Here is a 21,846-nt window from a genome sequence, read left to right on the forward strand (position 1 = left end):
AATGGAAAAAGAAGAAAAGAAAAGAAGAAAGGGATCAAAACCTCCAGGAGACATAGCACCACAGAGAGCCACACTAGAAGAAATGAGCCATTTGATCAAGAGTGAACCTCCTACTGAAGTGTCTAGGCAAAATTTCTTTCTACTGAAGAGTCATTTTCCATGGGATTTCAAAAGGCTTCCCTTATTATTATTATTATTATTATTATTATTTCTTCAAATCCCATTTTAAATTCTATTCATTCAAGGCAATATCAAATTCAATTTTAAAGTGCCCATTCAATCAAATATTGTTAAATCCCACCACTCCACATGTGAGAAATACAAATCAAGCAGTAGAATCACAGCAACACTAGTTCAACAGGCTAACAAAAGTTCTCTCAACTTAATTAAATACTCAAAACTTCGTTACAAGTATCTGCAGCTAAAACCAGTCTCACAACTATCTTATTCATAGAGTTGAGATATTGGCTCTCTTTCTTCAGTATTAGCATCCCATCCAAGAATGCTTGAGAAAAAAGAAACTTACCATTTCTAATAGCGCTTTGAGATTCTTGGCATCACACATTTGGTCTTCCGATCATTGTAAAGCCTCAACATAACTGCTGCTGTCTCTTCAATCGCCTTTCCAGTGACTTCTGCAACCACAGTAACACTGTGACAAAGATTGTTTGAACAACTACCTCATTACACCTACAAACTTCCATTATCATTTGTTCCTCTCTAGATAGTGTTACATGGACTTTCTATTTCTCCCATAGTACCCGTGTGAGACATGTATCTGACACCCATACACAATTTAGAAACTTGTGTTCTATAATTTTATATGATGTTTGAAGAAGAAAAGGATCACATTTGCTATTTCATCCTTCTCACATGAATCAGAAATAGAAATTTCATATTTTTCCTAAATCCTACTTAATTTCAATAACATCTCTAAATAATTTACATCATCTTATCTAAGAATATTATACAATATACAACATAATCAGTGTTCAGGACATGTCCCGGTAGTCATTCCAACTTTTGGATACATATCCCAACATCCTAGGATTTATGTTTAGGAAGGTCTGACACCTGAACATGCACCCGTGCCTGAAACTCATACCTGAGTCCATGTAACATAGTTCGTTGTTGTGAATTTCTAGATGCAAACTAGACATTCCTGTGACTAGGACTACAGAGATTTAAAAAGATTCATTAAAAACTAGGAAAATGTATGAAACTTCTATGTATACTCACCAATCACCGGCCAAATAGGATTCTGCGCGAAAATCCTGCCAGCATATTCCAATTCCTCTCTCACATAGTCCATCTCCGAATAGTTACTCCGCACTTCATCGCTGAAGCCCAATCTCTTTGCTCGAGCTCTTCTAATTGTTTGGAGTATAACAGCATTTGTAGTCAAACCAAAAACCTTTTCCTGATCTACTTCAAAAAGAGTCTTCGGCACCTGAACACCCATTACAATTGGGATATTTGCCACTTTGTATCCTTTGTGAGCCAAATAAGTTGATAGTGGTGTTTTTCCAGTACGAGAGACACCAGCAAGAATGAAGTCCGCCTTGTGGAGGTTTTGAGGTAAGGCCCCATCATCTTGCTTGATGGTAAATTCAATAGCTTCAATCCGTCGGAAATATTCTTCTGTAAGATGGGAAGCCCGGCCCGGAGCTCCACGAGGGAGGCCAGAAGGCGAAACACCTAGATGAGTAGCAATTGCCTCGGTAATTGGGCCCAGTATATCAGTTGATGGTATACCCCATATCTTGCAGGCTTGTTTGGCAGATTGAGCCATGGAAGGGTCAGCTAGAGTATACGCCAGCATTGCACCTTCTCTAGCTGCTTGCTTTACAATCTCCATTAGTTGCTCTACATCATGAATCTGACAAATGATAACGAAATGAGTACAATGTTTTGATGAAATACATAAAAATAGTCTGGTAAACGGATAATAACATACAGAAATCAAGAAGTTACATTGTCACAGCAATCTAGTCCATTTCCATTCTATGATTTTTAGAACAATGAATGATGTGATTCAATGTAATCCAAAATCATAGTGCTTTTCTCACAATAATATCCCAGGATGAGATTATGGATTGAAGACTTTCCTTGCATTGTTTGGCACACACTGGAAAATGAAGTATAGGAAGAAGAGTTGAACCACAGCCCAATCCCACTTTTTTATTTTATTTTTTATTTTTTATTTTTAGTGAAGCTCTAGAAGATCAAAATTCTTCATTTTCCAAAACTCCAAAGGCACCACTTTACCAATCTTACCCAATATAGCAATCAACCACAATCAAGATTGAGTTTCTAACCATGGTACACCATCAAGGATTAACATTGTGCCAATGAAATGTCTGTTATCATAAGTATTCAACTCCACATAAAAGCATAGCTAATTTGTTTCATTCATTGTTCCCGAAAACTGTTTTCCCAATATTGAGTTGCAAAGAACCAATTTACACAAGACACTTTAATGTTGTTTAGTTTCTTCTTTTTTAAAAATAAAAAATAAAAAAATTTAGTCAATGATATTAAAATGACCAAAAAAATGATATTCTCAAAATTTTCACAAAACACGTCTGGCGTCATAAAACTAATTTATGAAATTATGCCAAACAAGCCCGACTCAAACATAGCACAAACAAATTTTGCAATAAATAGTTGCAAGGCTATGTTCGGATGATAGGAAGGGGGAAAAAAAAAAAAATGAATGGTAATCCTATTATCAGGTAACCCATTATTAGTAATATACGCTTGTGTCAATGCAAATCAATCCTTTGGTCTGGGTAGGAATCATCTATAGGAATATGATATAATTTTCATCAGTATGGCCTATGCCTATCTACTTGTTTTGTTCTTAAATAAGTCACATTCATAATTGTGGGGGCATATTTTGTGAATGACAGCACGTGGCCAAGGTGACGCCGAAGTGTCAGCCGAGATGCCACGTGGCTTGGTCTTGATGCCGAGGTGATTTCGGATAGTCCGAGGTTATCTGCGGATATACCGAAATTCGAGATGAGCGAATAAGGAACAAGAGTCCTAGAACAGGAGAAAATCTCAGTCCAGATAAAGATAAAGCTCTTAGGGAGTTTATCCCTATCTAGCTGAGAGTCCAGGATGAGCATTGAGCCTGAGTCTACTGAATTTAGGCTTTTACAAGGATCAAGTCAGTGCGGACTATAAAAGTAAGGCACCCCCATGGGTCAGAGGTATGTGTAAGATATTGAGAACCATAAGTTCTTTCTTGTGAGTTAAGCTCAATTAGCTATCTTTGAGAGAGATTTGATTACTGACTTGATCGTCGGAGTGCCCCCGGGTGGATGAACCACCGCCGGATTCTTATATTTCTATGACAGGTTGATCAGGCTTAATCTATTCTGTCAGTGCTCTCCAGCTGAGTTCCCCGTTTGGTTGTGTGGTAAAAAATCAACACCCACAATTTGGTGTCATCTGTGGGAAAGTAAGGAGCATAGATGGCCAACGACGGACAAAAAGAAAAGGTCGGGGACGACGTCCCATGTGGGAGTAGTAAACAAGTCGATCCTCACATCGAAGAAGAAAACCATAGTGAAGAAGCATAGGATCCGAATTTTGTGCAGAAGGATGTCGGCAAGGAAGGTAATGCCCCGAAGAAAGCAGGTCGAGATGAATATTACAACGAGAGCGACTTTCAGGTACGGAAGGACAGATGCCTGAGGAAGGACAGCGAGATGAAGGGATTGACCAACAAGTTGGCAGACCTACAATCGGTTGTCAACTTCATGATGCAAAACGTCATGCAACCACTGTTTTCATTGAAGGACACGTTGATTCAAGCAGCCAAGAACGACGCCCAGAAAGGGGGGCAGAAAGCAATCCCAATAGTCCCTCAGCATGAGAGGGTGAAGGAACACTCACATCGGCGTTCACGGGATACCAGGCGAGCAGAGTCGGTGAGAGGAGAGTCTCAGAAGATGCCTCGTACCAAGGGAACTTATGTCAAAGAATATCGGCACGTTCAGGGGAAGGAACTTTGCTTTGATACGGTGAATGAAGAGAAGTTCAAGAGGACACATGACGACACCAGGAGCAGCGCACCAAAAAGGCTGAAATCTGTTGACAGCCGAGCTCCTGGTCGGACAAAGGAGGATTTGAGGGACTACCTCCAAAGGAAGCGGCAGAATGCCGAGGTCACATCTCCTGTCAAGCCGAGAATGCCGTTCTCAGTAGAGTTAGATAGGTTTGAGATTCCAAAAAGGTTCCATATGCCAAGATTCCAAATTTATGACGGTAAGTCCGATCCGAGCTTTCACGTCAGTTTATATCTGAATTCAATGGCTTTGTACACGGGGAACGAACCATTGCTATGCAAGGTGTTCCCCTCATCCTTTGGGGAAATCACTTCGGATTGGTTTCACAAGTTGCCGAAAGAAACTGTGAAGAGTTAGGAAGGCCTGAACGAGATGTTTGTGACCAGGTTTGTTACAAACAAGTTGCAGCTGCTGAGGGTAGACTCCCTGATGGCTCTAAAAATTGGCGAGAGTGAAAGCCTCAGGGCTTATGCCAAAAGGTATTATGAGGTGTTTAACCGAATACTAGGATGCAACCAGGAGTTGGCGGTCGTGTTTTGTAAGAACAGTTGGGAGGATGATTGCACACTTTGGAAGTTTCGGAAGTCGCTGGCGAAGACTCTATCAAAGAGTATGGAGGAGCTCATGGCAAGGATCGAAAAATATGCCAGAGCAGAAGAGGATACGCCCGGAATGAAGGCGCCGAAGTAGCAGAAGAGAAACGGCTCGCCGAAGCGAGGCCGAGGTAATACAAGTTTTAATAGGCAGGAAACAGGGTTGAGAGCTGCATAGGCAGTCACCACGGTGTTCCAGATCCTGGTTTACAAAGTTCTAGAAAGGATCAGAAGCCAGCCGTATTATAGAGCGCTAGAGAAGATTCCTAGCAAATTTATGGGGAGAAGCCTTAGGAAGCACTGTGCTTACCACAATGAGGATAGGCACCTGACTCAGGGGTGCAGAGCCCTGAAGATGTATTTGGAAGATCTAGTCAGATAGGGTCACTTGAGAGACCTGGTAGATGAGGCCAGAACAAGGGAAGAGCAAGCAAGACTACCCCAGACATCGGCAGCACCACTTCCACCACCACCACAACAGCAAGCAGATGGACCTCGAGTGATCAATGTGATTCACTCGAGGATCAATGAGAACGAGGTGCGTGGAGAGGCTCACAGGATGAGGCACTTACAGCATGTATATCAGGTCCAAAAAAAGACGCCTAGGACAAACAAGTTTCAAGGGCCAATGGTGTCTTTTACTGAGGCAGACTTAGACATGGTGCAGTATCCACACAACGATGCTCTGGTAGTGACTCTCAAGATTGGGGAATGCCAAATAAAGTGCATTCTGAACGACCAAGGCAGTTCTTGTGACATCATGTATGTCCGATGTTACAAGGAGCTTGGCCTTCATCGAGATGATTTGGAGCAGTCCAACAGCCCAATGGTCGGGTTCAATGGAATGCCGACATGGCCCTTGGGAGCAATAAATTTGGAGCTGCCGGCAGGCACCAAGGTAAGCACAGAGTTTACAATAATTGACACTCCCTTCCCTTACAATGTTATCTTGGGAAGGCCATGGTTGCACGCAATGAGGGTTGTTCCCTCAACGCTGCACCAACTGTTGCGGTTCCCAACAAAGCATGGAATTAAGGAAGTTAGAGGGGATTAGGTGTAGACAAAAAATTGCTCCATGGCAGTAATGAAATCCACCTGCAATGTGCGAGAGACAGAAATAGCAGAAATTGAAGACGAAGACATGGAAGTTATAGATGATGTCGGCAAAGAACCAGACGAGAAGAGTGAGGAAGCCTTGAAGAAAATTCTGGTCTAAGAAGGGGATGAAGAACGTTTCTTCCTTCTTAGCTCAGGCTTAGCCGAGGATGAGGAAAGGGAGTTGGAAGCTTTCTTACAGGCCAACATAGAAGTATTTGCCTAAACGCCATACAAGATGCCAGGCATTAACCCCAAGGTCACATGCCATATGCTTAATGTAGACAAGTCGGCTAAACCAATCATCCAACGAACGAGGAGGCCGACGTTGATGCATGTTGAGGCAATTGAGGAGGAAGTGGACAAACTGCTCGAAGCCAAAGCCATTTGCGAGGTGAACTACCCTACTTGGCTGTCCAACACTGTGGTAGTGAAAAAGAACGGCAAGTGGAAGGTTTGTGTCGATTTCACCAGCCTGAATAAGGCTTTCCCCAAGGACAGTTTTCCACTGCCCAAGATTGATCAGTTAGTAGATGTCACTTCAGGACATGGCAGGATGAGCTTTCTGGATGCTTACAGAAGATACCACTAGATAGCAATGTATCCCCCTGATGAGGAGAAGACTGCATTTATCACCCCAAAAGGGCTGTACTGCTACAGAGTGATGCCTTTCGGGTTGAAAAATACAGGAGCAACCTACCAGAGGTTAGTGACCAAAATGTTTAGACATCTGATTGGCAAGACAGTAGAAGTGTACATTGATGACATGGTTGTGAAGACCAAAGAACCTAGGAATCATCTGGCCGACTTGAAGGCGGTTTTTGATATCCTTAGAATATATCGGCTCTGACTCAATGCTTTGAAATGCGCATTTGGAGTCGATTTTGGAAAGTTTCTGGGATTCTTGGTCACTAGAAGGGGCGTTGAAGCAAGTCCAGATCAAATCAAGGCCATCCTTGACTTGAAAAGCCCGACATCCGCAAAACAAGTGCAGATGTCGACTGGAAGGGTCGCAGCCCTGAACAGGTTTATCAGCCGAAGTTCTGATAAGTGTAAACCATTTTTTAGTTTGTTAAAGAAGGCCACAGATTTTTTGTGGACAGAGGAGTGCGAAGTCACCTTGGCCGACTTAAAAATGTACTTGACAACAGCTCCAGTTCTGTCAAATCCAATTCCTGGAGAAGAATTGTTCCTATACTTGGCAGTTTCAGAGCACGTAGTGAGTGCAGTGATAATCAGAGAAGATAAAGGAGAACAAAAGGCAGTATACTATGTGAGTAAAATCCTAGCAAGTACAGAGACCAGGTACTTACCCCTGGAAAAGTTGACACTAGCCTTGGTGATGGCTTCGAAAAAATTAAATCACTACTTCCAAGCCCACAAGATTGTGGTACTGACTGAGTATCCTTTGAAATCCCTATTGCAGCAATGAGATCTGACAGGCAGGGTAGCCAGATGGACAGTAGTGTTTGGCCAATTTGACTTAGAGTTTAGGCCCAGAACAGCAATTAAAGGTCAGGTTCTGGCCGACTTTGTGGCCGAGTTCACCTCTGGTGCCATTTCGCGTCGGACTCCGGTGAGCCGAGGTTTAGGATGCCCGGAGGAGCAAGAAGAAACCCAACTGGGGCCCAAGCACCCCACTCAAGCAAAACACAAGAAAGAAGAGAAACCAAAGCCCTGCGACATCTACATCGGTGACTTCTTCCGCCTGTTTGTTGATGGAAGTTCAAACCGTCAAGAAGGAGGAGCAGGAGTAGTGTTGGTATCGCCAGATAGGCGAATGTTAGAACAGTTTATTCCTTTGGGGTTCAAGGCCTCAAACAATAAAGCAGAGTATGAGGCACTGATTGCAGGGTTGAAATTAGCAGTAGCAATGAAAGCCGATGAGGTGGTAGTCTTCTGTGACTCCCAGCTTATTGTGAATCAGGCAACAGGCAAGTATGCAGCCCAAAATGAAAGAATGATAGCCTATATCAAAGAAGTTGTTAGACTACTAGTCTTGTTCCAAGATTGCCGGCTACAACAGGTTAGCCGAGATGATAACAGTCACGCCAATGCCTTGGCTAACCTGGCTAGTGCAATGAAATCAGGGGAGACAAGGACAATAATTGTTAACTATTTGTTAGGCCCAAGTGTGGAACCATTGATCACAGAGTATGAAGCAATGTGTGTGGAGATGAGTCCAAGTTGGATGAATGCAATAATGATGTTCCTTAGCGATGGCAAGCTACCAGACGATTGAAAAGAGGCACATAAGACCAGATTGAAGTCGGCCAGGTTCAACCTAACAGCAGATGGCCATCTCCACAGGAGATCCTTCACTGGTCTCCTTTTGAGATGTGTGCATCCCTCCCAGGTTGAAGACTTCTTGTATGAAATACATAAAAGAGTATGTGGAAGCCATGCTGGGGACATTTCACTTGCTCATAGGGCCATTACTCAGGGGTACTAGTGGCCCTACATACAGAAAGATGCTGAAGCCTACGTCAGAAAGTGCAAGTGTCAAAGGTTTGCACCTTTGATACATCAACCAGCAGCAGATTTGAACCCAGTATCCAGCCCTTGGCCATTTGCCCAGTGGGACATGGATCTTGTTGGACAACTGCCCCAAGCAACTAGGCAAAGGAAGTTTTTGCTAGTAGCAACTGATTACTTCACAAAGTGGGTAGAAGCTGAATCCCTTACGAAGATTCGAGATATTGATGTAAAGAATTTCATATGGAAGAACATTATCAACAGGTTTGGGATCCCAAGGGCAATAATAGCAGACAATGGTACACAGTTTGACAGTAAGCTAATCAAAAACTTCTGTGCAAAGTACAAAATTAGGAACTACTACTCTACTCCAAATTTCCCTCAGAGTAATGGTCAAGCAGAAGCATCCAATAAGACTATCTTGGATGGGATCAAAAAGAGGCTGGAAGCAGCAAAAGGAAAATAGGTAGAAGAATTGCCCAATCTACTCTGGGCATATAGGACTTTGCCGAGAAGATCAAATGGGGAGTCTCCATTTGCTATGGCTTATGGCAATAAAGCAATTATTCCACTGGAAGTCGGTATCCCTGGGATCAGAACCCAAGGAGTAGAGAATAGGACTAATGAGGCATTCTTGACCCGAGATCTGGACCTACTGGAGGATAAAAGAAAGAGAGCAGCAATTCGGCTGGGAGCATATTAGCACCAACTTGCTAGGGCTTACAATAAGAAGGTCAACCCAAGAGAGTTTAAGGTTGGGGACCTCATCCTAAGAAAGGTCGTCGGCAACAAGAAGGATCCTAGGGAGGAAAAACTTGGCCCAAACTGGGAGGGGCCTTATAGAATCATCTCGGTTGCCGGCAATGGGGCATATCAACTTGAAGACACTGAGGGCAAAGAGTTGCCAAGACCCTGGAATACTTGCAACTTGAAGTTTTTTTATCATTAGTTTTTTCTTTTTCGAAATTTATGTCATAATTTTACTAGCCGAAGTAATAATAACATGCTAGTTTGATTTTTAAGATTTTTAAATTTGTGTGATAGGACTGACCAGTCCTATGACGATGTTTCTAAATGAAACATGACGAATAATTTGGACTTATTTTATAGCAGAGCTGAATTATACTTGCATATAATAGAGTTAAACTAAGTTGGCGATGTTTTTGAATGAAACATAACGAAGAACTTAAACTTATTATATGGCAGCATTGAATTATACTTGCATATAATAGAATTCAACTAAGTTGGTGATGTTTATGAATGAAACATGATGAATAACTTAAACTTATTATATGACAGAGTTGAATTATACTTGCATATAATAGAGTTGAACTAAGTTGGCGATATTTCTGAATGAAACATGACGAATAACTTAGACTTGTTATATGACAGAGTTGAATTATACTTGCATATAATAGAGTTTAACTAAGTTGGCGATATTTTTGAAGAAGCATGACGAATAACTTAGACTTATTATATGATAAAGTTGAATTATACTTGCATATAATAGAGTTGAACTAAGTTGAATTAATCTAGGCTTGCCATGTCGGCAAAGCGGAACTAAAATCGACTAACAGCGAAACCAAGGTTGGACCTCGGCTAGTCTTTGTTTGAATCTGACTTCGGCAAAAGATCATAAACGCATAATGTGAACTTAAGTGGAACTCAAGTTCACATTAGGGGACAGGGAGCAGGAATGATAAATAAATTTAAGAGCTTGGGACTTGTTAAAATTTTTTAGAAAAATTTACAAGTTAAAATAGGCTTAACGCTTGTTGAAATTTCAGAGAAATTTACAAGTTGGAGTTAGCCGAGATAATTATGAAAGAAGTATCCGAGGTACATATTACCCGAGATGCTAACCAAGTTGCCAAGCTTGGAAAGGTTGGAAGGGTGAGGTCTTGACAGAAGACAGCAAGCAGAAGTAAAAAAGCAATACTTGACTGAATAAGTTTAAAGAAACAACACTTGTAAAAAATATTTCAAAATATTTTTTAAGTGTTAGCCGAGGTGTTTCAAGTGTTGACCGAGACAAACAGTCAATATTTATATCCGAGGTACTTTAGCCCGAAGTGATTGCACAGTTAAAGTGTACTTTGAAGAAATAGAAAAATATTCTAAGTATGGAGAAACATACAAACATACAAGGCATAAAGAGAAAAACAGTAAACATATATACACCTAGCCAAAGGAAAGCATGCATTCATAGAATAAACTATTTCAAAGACAAAGGCACCTCGACACCTGGCCAAGAAAGCTACTTGTTCATATTACAAACAGGTAGATCGGCCAAAAGAAAAAGTAAAATAGCTTAGATGGCAAAATGTTACAACTGTTCAAAAGTAAGAAGAAAAAGTACAAAAGGGGAAAATCTTAAGTTCATGCATCTCCGGCATTTTCCGTAGTCTGCCCTGCCTCGGCAATTGGCATTGTGTCATCCACGGCAGGCAGCTGGGCAGACCTTTCAGCTTGGACCTCGGCATCGATCTCAAGAAGGGTGTCATCTAGGCTCTTATTGGCAGGCTCGATCTCGGCCTCAGAAGTAGTTTTTTAAACTTCATCCTCGTCATTTTGAGTCAAGTCTAGGACTTGCTCATTCAGAGTTGGGGACTTGGCCCCAGCAGAACCTTTAGCACCAACTTCGACCTCGGCTTCTTCTTCCCCCTCAGCCTCATCCTCAGACTAGTTTGGAGCGGGAGAGAATGGCAGTACAAGTCGGTTTTCGTCCCAGAGAGGCGAGTCGTCAGGGATGGCCAACTCCTTCAAAGCAGCCATCCAGCCAAGGGTATAACCTTTGTTGCATGCCTGGTTGATTTGCTTTTCATATGCATTGCGGACGTCGACTGCCCCTTCGGCATAAGCCTTCTCGTCGGCCGCCTTGATTTCGACCGCTTTGCTAGCCAATGCCGCTTGGAGCTCAGCCTGGGCTTGAGACTCCTTCTCCTTGGCTTCTTTGGCCTTGGCCATAGTGACCTCAACCACATTCTCAGCAGCTTCGACGCGATCCTCAGCCTTGCTCTGGGCCAGTTGGGCAGTTTTCACCTAGTCCTGCAAGCTTCAGATGCGAGCCTCGACCTTGTTCAGTGAAAACAAGAGCTTAGCTGCCTCCTTTTCTTGTTGGTTAGCTCCTTTTTAAACTACTCGATTTTGCCTGCAAGAAAGGAAAGAAAATTCGTTAAGTATAAAAAACATAGTTGAAATTAGACAAAAAGTTACAAGTGCTGAGACTTACAAAAACGCAATGCTGCATCATCATTGCATAGTTTTCATACTCAGAGAGCTCAGTCATCCGATTGATGTCGGCCGGAAGGAGAATGGTGGTGGAAAGGGCAGCACCGACCTCCAGACTATCGAGCGCGCTGTCCCCGGCAAGAAGAGGTCGGTCTCCACCCTTGACAGAGGGGGTACAGGGCTCATTGGCACAGAAAACACTGAGTTCAGAAGCCCCCTCGGATTTCGGCTTCTTGGATCGCGGCTGATCAGATGACTCGGCCTCGGCAAGCCTCTTCTCGGCAGAGGCAGACTTCTCTATTTCAGCCAATTTTGAAATTGGCACTGTGTCCTCTAACTCTACCTTGATGGCGCTGGGTTTGGCCTTAGCCCTTTTAACCCTTTTGACCTTGGGTTTTGGCTGAGATTGAGAAGAGGATGAGAAATGGACCAACACCACGCCAGGAATGTCCGCAAGAAGGTCGTCCAAAATGATTTTTACCTGGCCCATTTCTTCGACAGTGGCGGCAATAGTGACCTTGGTGCCAAAGCGGATTGCGGGAAGGGCTATAGAAGGCTTAGCAGCGTAGTAAGCCGATGCCTCAGATTCTCGGCGTTGGTGGCTGCGAGTTCTGCCGGCAGGAGCGGAAACTGGAGCTCGGCGTCAGCGTTGGTGCTGGGTTGGAGGAATTAGCTAAGAAGCAGAAGTTGATGGGTGGTCTGCAGGATCAGAGGTAGAGGCATGATCTGGCCTTGGAGATGAAGCAGCTGGAGAAGTGGTGGTGGATGAAGGAGATTTGCTCTTTCTAAGGACGTCGGGCAGAGGACTCCTATACGTAGGGATGAAGTTGAGGAGGACTGGAGCCTTGTGCACTTCAATGGGCAAGCCAAGAAGACGCACCAAATCCTTGCTTGACACGTAGTATTGGCGAAAGTCCTTTTCGGGCTGAGGAAGGGCTGCAAAAACACAAAGAGAACATTATAAACAGAAAGATAGTTAAGTAAGGCAACAAAGAAAAGGACTTTGGGAAGGGACTAGGTCCTTACCCTTGTCATCCCTAAAAACTTCGTGACGCAGGGAAAAGAAGTGGAGTTCATCACCTGGCGCAAACTCCCAATTGCTCGAGACCATTAGGCAGTCATTTGCCACGCTTTTATTAGAATCTGGGATATCAGCTATCAGATTGTATTGCGTAGATCTCGGCTTGAGGTAGTAAGTGTAGCCTTTGGGGGTTTTTAAGCTATACATGGTGTAGCAGTACTGGATATCAGAGAGGGTGATTTTGGCATTTTGCCAACGTGCCAATTCGGCCATGCCATTGATGATCCTAAAAGAGTTAACAGCTAGCTGCATGGGATTGAATTTACAATAGTGGAGGACTTCCCTAAAGAGGATATCTAGGGGAAACCTAACTCCTCCTTTAACAATAGAGACGACTGGGAATTGCATGCAATCCTGGCCAAGCATAATTGAGTTGTCCTTCCCAGCCAACCTCAGATGAACATCGGCCGGGATGGAAAACTCTTACCGGAAGTACTCTAGTTTGGTCAGGCAGTCTACTCTCCACCTAAACATACCCACGATGTCAGCTTAGTAAAGATTGGTGCAAAATTTCATAAAAGAATGATTGGTATGGGTTTAAATACCTCGGCTAAACCCTAAATTGGCACTGGAGCTAGGGTTTTTACAAATCTAAGGGAAGTTTGTTTCAGTTTTTCCTAAGTATTTGGTTTCTAGGCAAATCCCAAACCTATGATCTATGAAAATAAACAAAGATTCGAAGGCAGAATCTAGAAACAGAACAAGAAGACCAAACAAGAAATATAATTCAGAAATCAAGATTGAAGCAAAAAACAGATATACACACCCAAAACTTCAAATCACTGGGTGAGTGTGTGAAAAAAAGTACACAGATTCAAGATTCAAAAATCAGAAGTGATGACCAGAACATGAAGATGGAAACGGCATACAACAAGAAGTCTACAAATGCAAGGCAACAACAAACAATGTGCACAGATAGCAAATTTGAAACAAATCACAAATAAAAAACCGAAATTAAAGAGAAAGAAGTTGTGTAACTTACTAAATAGGGCCGAGAACAAGAACGATGGAGTAGGGTGAGCTGGAGTTAGACAATGCCTTAGATCGAGATGGAGTAACAGAGGATTCACTGGAAAAGACAGTTGCAGAGCTTTGAAGGTTTGAAAATGGAGGTTTTTTAGAGAGAGAAAGTCTGAGTGCAAAGAAAGAATGAAAGAATGCAAAGTGAGAAGACGAAGAGAGAGAAAGAGAGTTTTTGTTAAAAACTGAAAAGACGGCAAAAGGAAATGAATATGCATTGAACGACGTGTTTGTCAGGCGACGTGCGCAGAAGCAATGCAAACTGATAGCGCGTGTCAGGTACGAAGGAATAAGAAAGGGACGCGTGGAAGGAACGGTTGAGAAAACCGTGCATGACAGCTCATGCGCAGCGTAGATAAAACTCTTAGAGTTCTTGATTTGATGAAGCAAAAACCTCGGCTAGAGGAACGATATGGATTAAGGAAGTCAAAGAACTTGATTCTTGGTTCTTGATCATTGGTAAAGATGAACAGTTGAGTCCTGGGTACTTGAAACTGACGAATCATGATCACGGTCGAAGAAAAGAATGAATTTTTGCCGACATAATACATGAATAAGTGATATAGGTTCCATCACCTCATGTTGCCGAGGTAATAGAACCTAGGGAGCAATTGTGGGGGCATATTTTGTGAATGACAGCACGTGGCCAAGGTGATGCCGAAGTGTCAGTCGAGATACCACGTGGCCTAGTCTTGATACCGAGGTGATTTTGGATAGGCTGAGATTATCTGCGGATATACCGAAATCCAAGATAAGCGGATAAGGGACAAGAGTCCTAGAACAGGGGAGGATCTCAGTCTAGATAAAGATAAAACTCTTAGGGAGTTTATCCCTATCTAGCTAAAAGTCCAGGATGAGCATTGAGCCTTAGTCCACTGGAGTTAGGCTTCTACAGAGATCAGGTTAGTGCTGGCTATAAAAGCAGGACACCCCCGTGGGTTTGAGGTATGTGTGAGATATTGAAAACCATAAGTTCTTTCTTGTGAGTCAAGCTCAATTAGCTATCTTTGAGAGATATTTAATTACTGACTTGATCGTCGAAGTGCTCCTGGATGGACAAATCACCGCCGGATTCTTATTTTTCTGCGACAGGTTATTCAAACTTAATCTATTCTGTCAGTGCTCTCCAGCTGAATATCCCATTTAGTTGTGTGGTCAAAAATCAACACCCACACTAATCACTGTGGTAATAATGATAGACTTGTCACATTTCTATATCATATTATTATGCTTATCATCATACATATAAAAAATAAAGAAAAAAAATATATGAAATTAAGTAAAATGTAAGTATATTTTATTCACATTTTACTAACCTTTTTCTTTTTCCTTTCTAAATCACTTCTCAAATTCCCATCCAAACACCACCTAAAGTTTTTTTTTTTTTAATTTTATTGAATCATTATTCCTTTCAAATGGTAAAGATTATTCCATTTGTAATGTATTGTTGTTATTTTTTTAAATTTAACCAAACATAATAATAACTTTTTAATGAAATAATCATTCAAATGAAGCGAACAAGGCCTAAAGGAGTTTAATTGTTCTAATGAAACATACCGAGCTAGCAAGCTTAACCAGTAACAATTTCAACCATCCTTGACAAGTAACAATTTCAACAATCCAATCCAATGTAGAAAAAGCAAAGTAAAAAGACATAATTACCCCTGAGAACAAGTGGGTATTTACAGGACAAGCCCTATCCACCAAGCAATGATCGAACTGCCCTAGCGCCGCTTGCACAGAGTGCTCCGCCGTCCACCCAGTGCCGTCAGACACCATATATATCGCCTTCGCCCCCACCACGTCCGCCTCCTCCTCTCCGCCGCCCACGGCTGCCGGAGAAGATTCCGGCAATTCTCTCTCCTCCCAGTTAACCGACCGGTTCACCTCCACTGCGGTGCCTGTACGGTGGACCTGGCGGTCCAATTTCCGGCTGGATCGTGTGGCTCGAGCCCTGGACCAGCGGTTCAGTTGGGGACTGCCCTTGAGCTTCCGGAGCTGTGGTTCGGACTCAGGTTCGGAGGTGGCTTCGTTGGTTTGGGTAGAGAGAGAGGAGGGTTGTATAGGTTTGGGCTTAGGTTCGGGTATGGCCGAGGCCGGCGTGGTAAGGTGGTTGGACAGGCTTAAGGCTGTAGAAGCAAACATGTCGAAAAAATATTTTCTTGGCTTTCTGTAACTGTTTGATTAGTCGGAAAATTTTGATCCTAGAAATTGCCACCGAAATGGAAATTTTTTTATATCTTCTTATTTATAATTTATATTTAAAAAATAAATAAATAAAAGGGAAAAATAAGTAAAACAGAATAAAGAGATAATTGAAAATATATATATATATATATATACCAAAAAAAGTTAAAAGAAATAATAATATATATACCAAAAAAAGTTAATAGAGAAGAAAGGGGAAAAAATCATTATCATCGTAGAATGGATAAAATGCTTCATTGGGTTGTTTTACATTAGATTAGACTAACAGATTCCTTCCATATGATTGATTATGGCTCCATTTTTAGGGATGTAATTAGCAGTCCCTTTTTTCAAATAGTTGATATTGATTGTGCTATATTTTGCACATAATTTTGCTTCCTGTGTTGGGAGTTGGTTATTTTTCTCTTGCTCCGATAGTAAGTTGCTTCTTTTGAGTTAAGTTAAATCTTACCAGTAATTGATTATTTCAAGACCAAAGTCCATAGATGTTATGATCTGTCCACAAAGCATTCTTTTTTTTCTTGTTAAAAAAAATAAAAAAAAAAAGGTTTCGTTTGGAAAGAAAGGTTAGGGCTATTTTAGACACAAAAAAGATATTTTTAGCCTTATAAGACAAAACATCACATCTAACCCATAATTATTACATTCTTTCTTTCAAAAAAAGTCAAAAAAATCAAAAAGCCCTTTCTGAATGAGGCTTTTTAACCACAGGCTAAAATAGTCAAAATGTCAAAAAAAGTCAATTCACTTCCCAAACGAACCCTAACGAATACAATTTGGTAGAGGTTCGATTATGACTTGAAATTATTTACGTAAATATTTTATAATAAATATATTTTTTTATCAGATTTTTATTATTATTAAAAGACAAAAAATAAAATAGATTTTACATTAATAAATATATGTCACATTTACGCCTTCGTGTTTTTTTAGTTTTTTTTCACAAGACATCAATTAGTATATTAATAATTAAATTATAATGTAGGTTAATGCCTTTCTATATATTCGAGTCTTAAACTTATAACGTTCATTTATAGATATCGTTTTTCTAATTTTAATTATGCTAGATATATTAAAGCTCAACTTTTCAAAGCTCACTTTCATTTGAGTGCAATTTTGATTCATTTCTTATATTGGTTCCCATTGTTTTGTTATGAATACAATTGCTTAATAGAGTGTTTTTTTCAATCTATTTTTTAATCAACCATCTAGTTGAGCCTATGGCCTTCACGGCGTACTCACACCAATAATTCAACTTATTTATTTGGCAAGTCGTTTCGTGTTATTATTCATTAAAAAATGAAAAATAAAAAATAAATTAATGTGGTAATTATAAACACATTATCTTACAATGGCCTCGTTTGAGAAATTGACTATTTTAGTAAACTATTTTAATTTTTAGGTATTTTAATATGTTAAAATATTTGTGTTTAGAAATATGGTTAGATTTTTTTACAGTTAGATATGATATTTGTAAGAGAAAAAAGTGAAATAATTACATATTTAATGTGATATTTTATCTTATTAATTATTTTAATCTATTTTATCTTTTTATGAATTTTAACTCAAAAAGCAAAAAAATAACATTTGTAAAACAAGGCCAATAAGGAAACAATCAGAATCCTTTGAGTAAAATATGAGAAATGAGTAATATGTTAAAATTGAGATTAGTCTTCCATAGTCTTTAATTGTGCCAATTGACCTATATTAACTAATACTAATAATTATTTAATTCATTAAAACTCAAATCATCTGTTTCGTAAGATTTGCCTCTTGCATTTCTTCTGGCTCTCAAAATGGAAGAGTCTCAGCTTCACCCCTGACCAACAAAGTGAGGCCATTTCGGCAAAACATTTTGAATCACACTACAAGGTTAATGTACTTCAACTCTCCACCTATATCTGGGTGTAATATTTTGAAAATTAATAACAAATAATAATAAAATTAACATTATAATATGTGTTATTCAAGTGGTAAGAGATCTTTTTCTTATACCAAAAGTCTTGATTTCAAGTCTTGTACATTTCGCATAAGGAAAAACAAATAAAGACTTAAACACCAAGTTCAGCATTCACATAATATACTAAAAAAGATAGTATGATTTATACAATAATAAATTCACCTATTTTGAAGTTTGTAAATTATATGTAATTGTGATCATGTGATTTTTAATGTAATACTCCAAAAACAAAAACAACAAACAGAAACAATTTATTGATGGATTTTGTTAATAAGTGCCCTTAAAACACTTATTAATAATGCATTTAATGACATAAACAACCTCCATTGTGAAGACAATAAATATGAATAATGCTACATATATCAATTAATGTACTAATTAGTATTGTAGGAGCCGAATAATTTTGGATCAATAGGAGCGGACCCGTTCGGTCCAGAACATAACTTCTATTTGGCATTGACCCTATGCAATTGAGGGGCCGAATAAAAGAGTCGGCATTCCTGCCAGTAAAACAAGGGCCGTGTAGAAGAACATGGCAAGGACTAGAAGTGGGCCAGGCCCCAAGGCCGAAAGAGAATACTATAAATACAAGATCTTCAGTCCTAAAAAGGTATGTGAAAATTATTGTGCTTAACTTAGAATATAAGCATTCTGGAGTACGGTTACTAACTTGTCCGTCGGAGTGCTAATTTCGGCACCCCTGCCGGAGTGTAAATTCCTTTTCAGGTGACCGGAAGAGGATCTCGAGCGTTCCCCAGGATCAGAAGAGTATTTCCAAACCACTTCTCCACAATTAGCGTCGTCTGTGGGAATACTCAAGCACATCCATGGCGAGCGTGACGGAAGATCCTCCGACAGTCACCGTCGACCCTATACCCCAAGAGGAAACTACTCCAACAAACTTGCTTGGAACAGAGACTATCGCCGCAAGACGTGCCTTGAATTTCGCCTCACTCTCGAGTTTGGAGCACGAGACAATGCAGGTGATCATGGAACAAGCAAAGCAAAATGAACAGAGGTTAGAAAACATGATCGCTGAGAATGAACGTCTTCGTAAAGATTTAGCCTTGTAAATGGTGAAGTCCAAGCAAGCTGTGCGCCCAAATCCAAAACAACCTCCGAAGGCAAGTGGTCGACAACCTTGAGCACGACAAGACACTGATAGCGACTCCGACTCATTATCTCCAGAGCCCAGAAAGAAGGGACGACACGAAACCACCAGTTCTTCCGAAGAAAGTCCCCGTGCAATGCACATGCGAAGAGGAACAGTTCGGATGAAGACCAACACGATCCCTTCGTACGACGGATTGCAAAGGCTGCACTACCCAAGAAATTCAAAGCACCATCGTTCACCTTGTACGACGGCAAATTAAACCCTACCGACCACATCCGCCACTACAAGCAGGCCATGACATTGCATGCAGACGACGAGGCCCTCATGTGCCGAATATTTCCCAGCAGTTTGGGACCATTGGCGGTCAGGTGGTATTATAAACTAGAGCCGACTTCGATAAAAACCTTCCACCAACTACAAAAATCCTTCAGGGCCAGATTCATCACCAACAAAGGCTAGCCAAAGCAAGCCGACTCTCTCTGGGCAATGCAAATCCTGGCAGGAGAAACATTAAGAGCATATTTGGCGCGATACTGGGAATGTTTTAATCTCGTTGACGATGCTTGTAACGACTCCATGGCCATCACCGCCTTCAAAATGGTATTACACTCAGACAGTGCCCTCCGCAGTTTCCTGACTAGAAGACCCCCCAAAACAGTTTGGGGGTTGATGAAGAAAGTAGAGGAATACTGCAAAGTGGAAGATGAAGCCTTGCGGGTTAAAGCCGGACACGTGGCCAACAAAACGGCCCCTCCTAAGATTGCTCAGCCAATAAGTTTCACACCACCTCAGAGCCCTGAACCACGACAGCAGGCTAAACGAGACAGGAGACGGGACTCCCGCCGATCTAGTGATCAATGCTCGCACCAGGCAAATGAGCAACTGCAGGCCGATAGCAGGCGCACAAAGCGTGCCGACAAGAAATATACGGAGCTGTCAGAGCCAATCAGCTCGATTATGACCAAAATCCAACATCTTCCGTTCTTCAAATGGCTGTCCAAGATAGTAGGACCTCCTGACACGAGAAGGCGGGACAGGTATTGTGAATATCACAAAGATCATGGTCATGATACGGACAATTGCTATGCTTTGAAAGACCACCTTGAGGAATTGGTGAAAGATGGTCGGCTCCAGCAACACGTCCGGAAGAGCACAATCAAAACTGTTGCCCTTTGGTAGGAGTCACCTCCCCTCGGCGTTATACATATGATATATTACCTTTCAACGCCATGTACCATACACTCAATTCATTCAACCCCCCAGAAGCAATGCACACAAACGAAACAGCCCCACGAAGCTCCGAGTATCATTTTCGACGATTCCGATCTTATCAACATAACGCTCCCCCATATTGATCCATTGGTCATTCAACTACACGTGAATCGATTTACCGTCGAACGCGTCCTCATAGATCAGGGAAGCACTTCGGAGGTCATGTACTACGAGACCTTCCTCAAACTCAGCCTCAACGAATCAAACCTGTCTCCGGCTCCTCATCCATTATTCGGCTTCAACGCAAATCCAGAGTACCCGTTGGGAAAAATCACATTACCCGTTCGGGCGGGCTCCCAAATAGTGGATGTGGAATTCATGGTCGTCAAGCTACCTTCGCCGTATAACCTCATCATGGGGCAAACTTGGCTGCATACTATTCGGGCCATGCCAAGCACCTATCATCAGCTGCTACGCCTCCCGACCGACCACGGCGTTGAGCAAATCTATGGTTCCCGGCAATCCGCACAAGCATGCTATCTCCTTTCTGGGAAAAACACCAACGAAGACACAGGTCAACTCCACAGAAGTGTCGAATCGAGACAGTCTCGTTGACGTTGTACGGCTCCCTGACGATAAGCCACGGAAGCTCTAGGCGATACCAGATGATAGGAGGTCGGTTGATGGAAAGTTAGGCACGCAGCCTTGCTCGTAACGCATTTGGGCAAATTCTATCATTAAACCCGACCTGTGGGGAATGATATTGGTTCTGAACGGCTCACCATGTACACTTTCCACTTTCGTAAGTAATGCAAAGATTTGTGTTTTCTCACCGTGAAATCCAGCTCAAGAATATTCCAAATAAAGCCTCCAGATTCGAAGCGCCCTTCGTGGATATCACGATTAGCCCAAAAAGTCTCTGGATTCGGAGCACCCTTCGTGGATGTCACGATCGGCCGATTAAAGCCTCCGGATTCGGAGCACCCTTCGTGGATATCACGATTGGCCCAAAAAGTCTCCGGATTCGGAGCGCCCTTCGTGGATGTCACGATTGGCCGATTAAAGCCTCTGGATTCGGAGCGCCCTTCGTGGATATCACGATTGGCCTAAAAAGTCTCTAGATTCGGAGTGCCCTTCGTGGATGTCACGATTGGCAGAAAAAGCCTCCGAATTCAGAGCGCTCTTCGTGGATATCACGATTGGCCAAATAAAGTCTCCAGATTCGGAGCCCCATCGGCGCAGGACGTCTTTGGGCCGAAAAAGCCTCCGGATTCAGAGCACTCTTCGTGGATATCACGATTGGCCAATTAGTCTCCGCATTCGGAGCCCCATCGGCTCATGACGCCTTTGGGCCAAAAAAGCCTTCGGATTTGGAGCGCCCTTCGTGGATTTCATGATTGGCCAATTAGTCTTCGCATTCAGAGCCCCATCGACACATGACGTCTTTGGGCCGAAAAAGCCTCCGGATTCGGAGCGCCCTTTGTGGATATCACGATTGGCCAATTAAAGTCTCCGAATTCGGAGCCCCATCGACGCATGACGTCTTTGGGCCTCCGGATTCGGAGCCCCATCGGCGCACGACACCTTCAGGCCAAAAAGGCCGCCGCAGAAAATACGCGTGTGCCGAATAAAATTTTCAACGAAGCAAAGTTGAAATAAAATGAGTACAACCTCCGTAAATGAAGGCCGAAAAATGCAAGTACTCAAACAAGAATGTTCGGAATAAAATGAGTACTAATATAAATAACAAGTGCGCTACAGATTGAGAACTAAGTATT

General features: G+C 41.9%; 1 protein-coding gene and 1 long non-coding RNA gene across 3 annotated transcripts; both read right to left on the reverse strand.

The window, feature by feature from the left end:
* Positions 1 to 251: 251 nt before the first annotated feature.
* Positions 252 to 15,998, reverse strand: LOC114310070 (pyruvate, phosphate dikinase regulatory protein 1, chloroplastic). 2 transcript variants are annotated; one of them, XM_028255976.2, is made up of 3 exons: positions 15,237 to 15,998; positions 1,240 to 1,879; positions 252 to 635 (listed from the first exon to the last, which is right to left on the reverse strand). In XM_028255976.2, the coding sequence occupies exons 1-3, from the start codon at positions 15,717 to 15,719 to the stop codon at positions 532 to 534; spliced, it is 1,227 nt and encodes a 408-aa protein (XP_028111777.2). In that variant the 5' UTR covers positions 15,720 to 15,998; the 3' UTR covers positions 252 to 531. The 2 variants fall into 2 exon arrangements, with proteins under 2 accessions (XP_028111777.2, XP_082744295.1); XM_082888169.1 differs by having other exon boundaries at positions 252 to 632; positions 15,237 to 15,806.
* On the reverse strand, positions 11,061 to 12,059 carry LOC145798885 (uncharacterized). Its single transcript, XR_014340711.1, has 2 exons — positions 11,475 to 12,059; positions 11,061 to 11,393 (listed from the first exon to the last, which is right to left on the reverse strand). It is a non-coding gene; the product is annotated as an uncharacterized LOC145798885 (long non-coding RNA).
* Positions 15,999 to 21,846: the final 5,848 nt, after the last annotated feature.

Source organism: Camellia sinensis, chromosome 9 (assembly GCF_055761805.1).
Source record: "Camellia sinensis isolate YWXY chromosome 9, ASM5576180v1, whole genome shotgun sequence".
NCBI lineage: Eukaryota > Viridiplantae > Streptophyta > Magnoliopsida > Ericales > Theaceae > Camellia > Camellia sinensis.

Excerpts from the sequence above, each read along its gene's own strand:
- LOC114310070 (XM_028255976.2), bottom strand. The coding sequence starts at position 15,719 with ATGTTTGCTTCTACAGCCTTAAGCCTGTCCAACCACCTTACCACGCCG. Across the intron at positions 1,880-15,236 it reads ATACCCACTTGTTCTCAGGG|ATTCATGATGTAGAGCAACT; the intron begins GTAATTATGTCT and ends ATCATTTGTCAG. Across the intron at positions 636-1,239 it reads TCCTATTTGGCCGGTGATTG|AAGTCACTGGAAAGGCGATT; the intron begins GTGAGTATACAT and ends CTGTGGTTGCAG.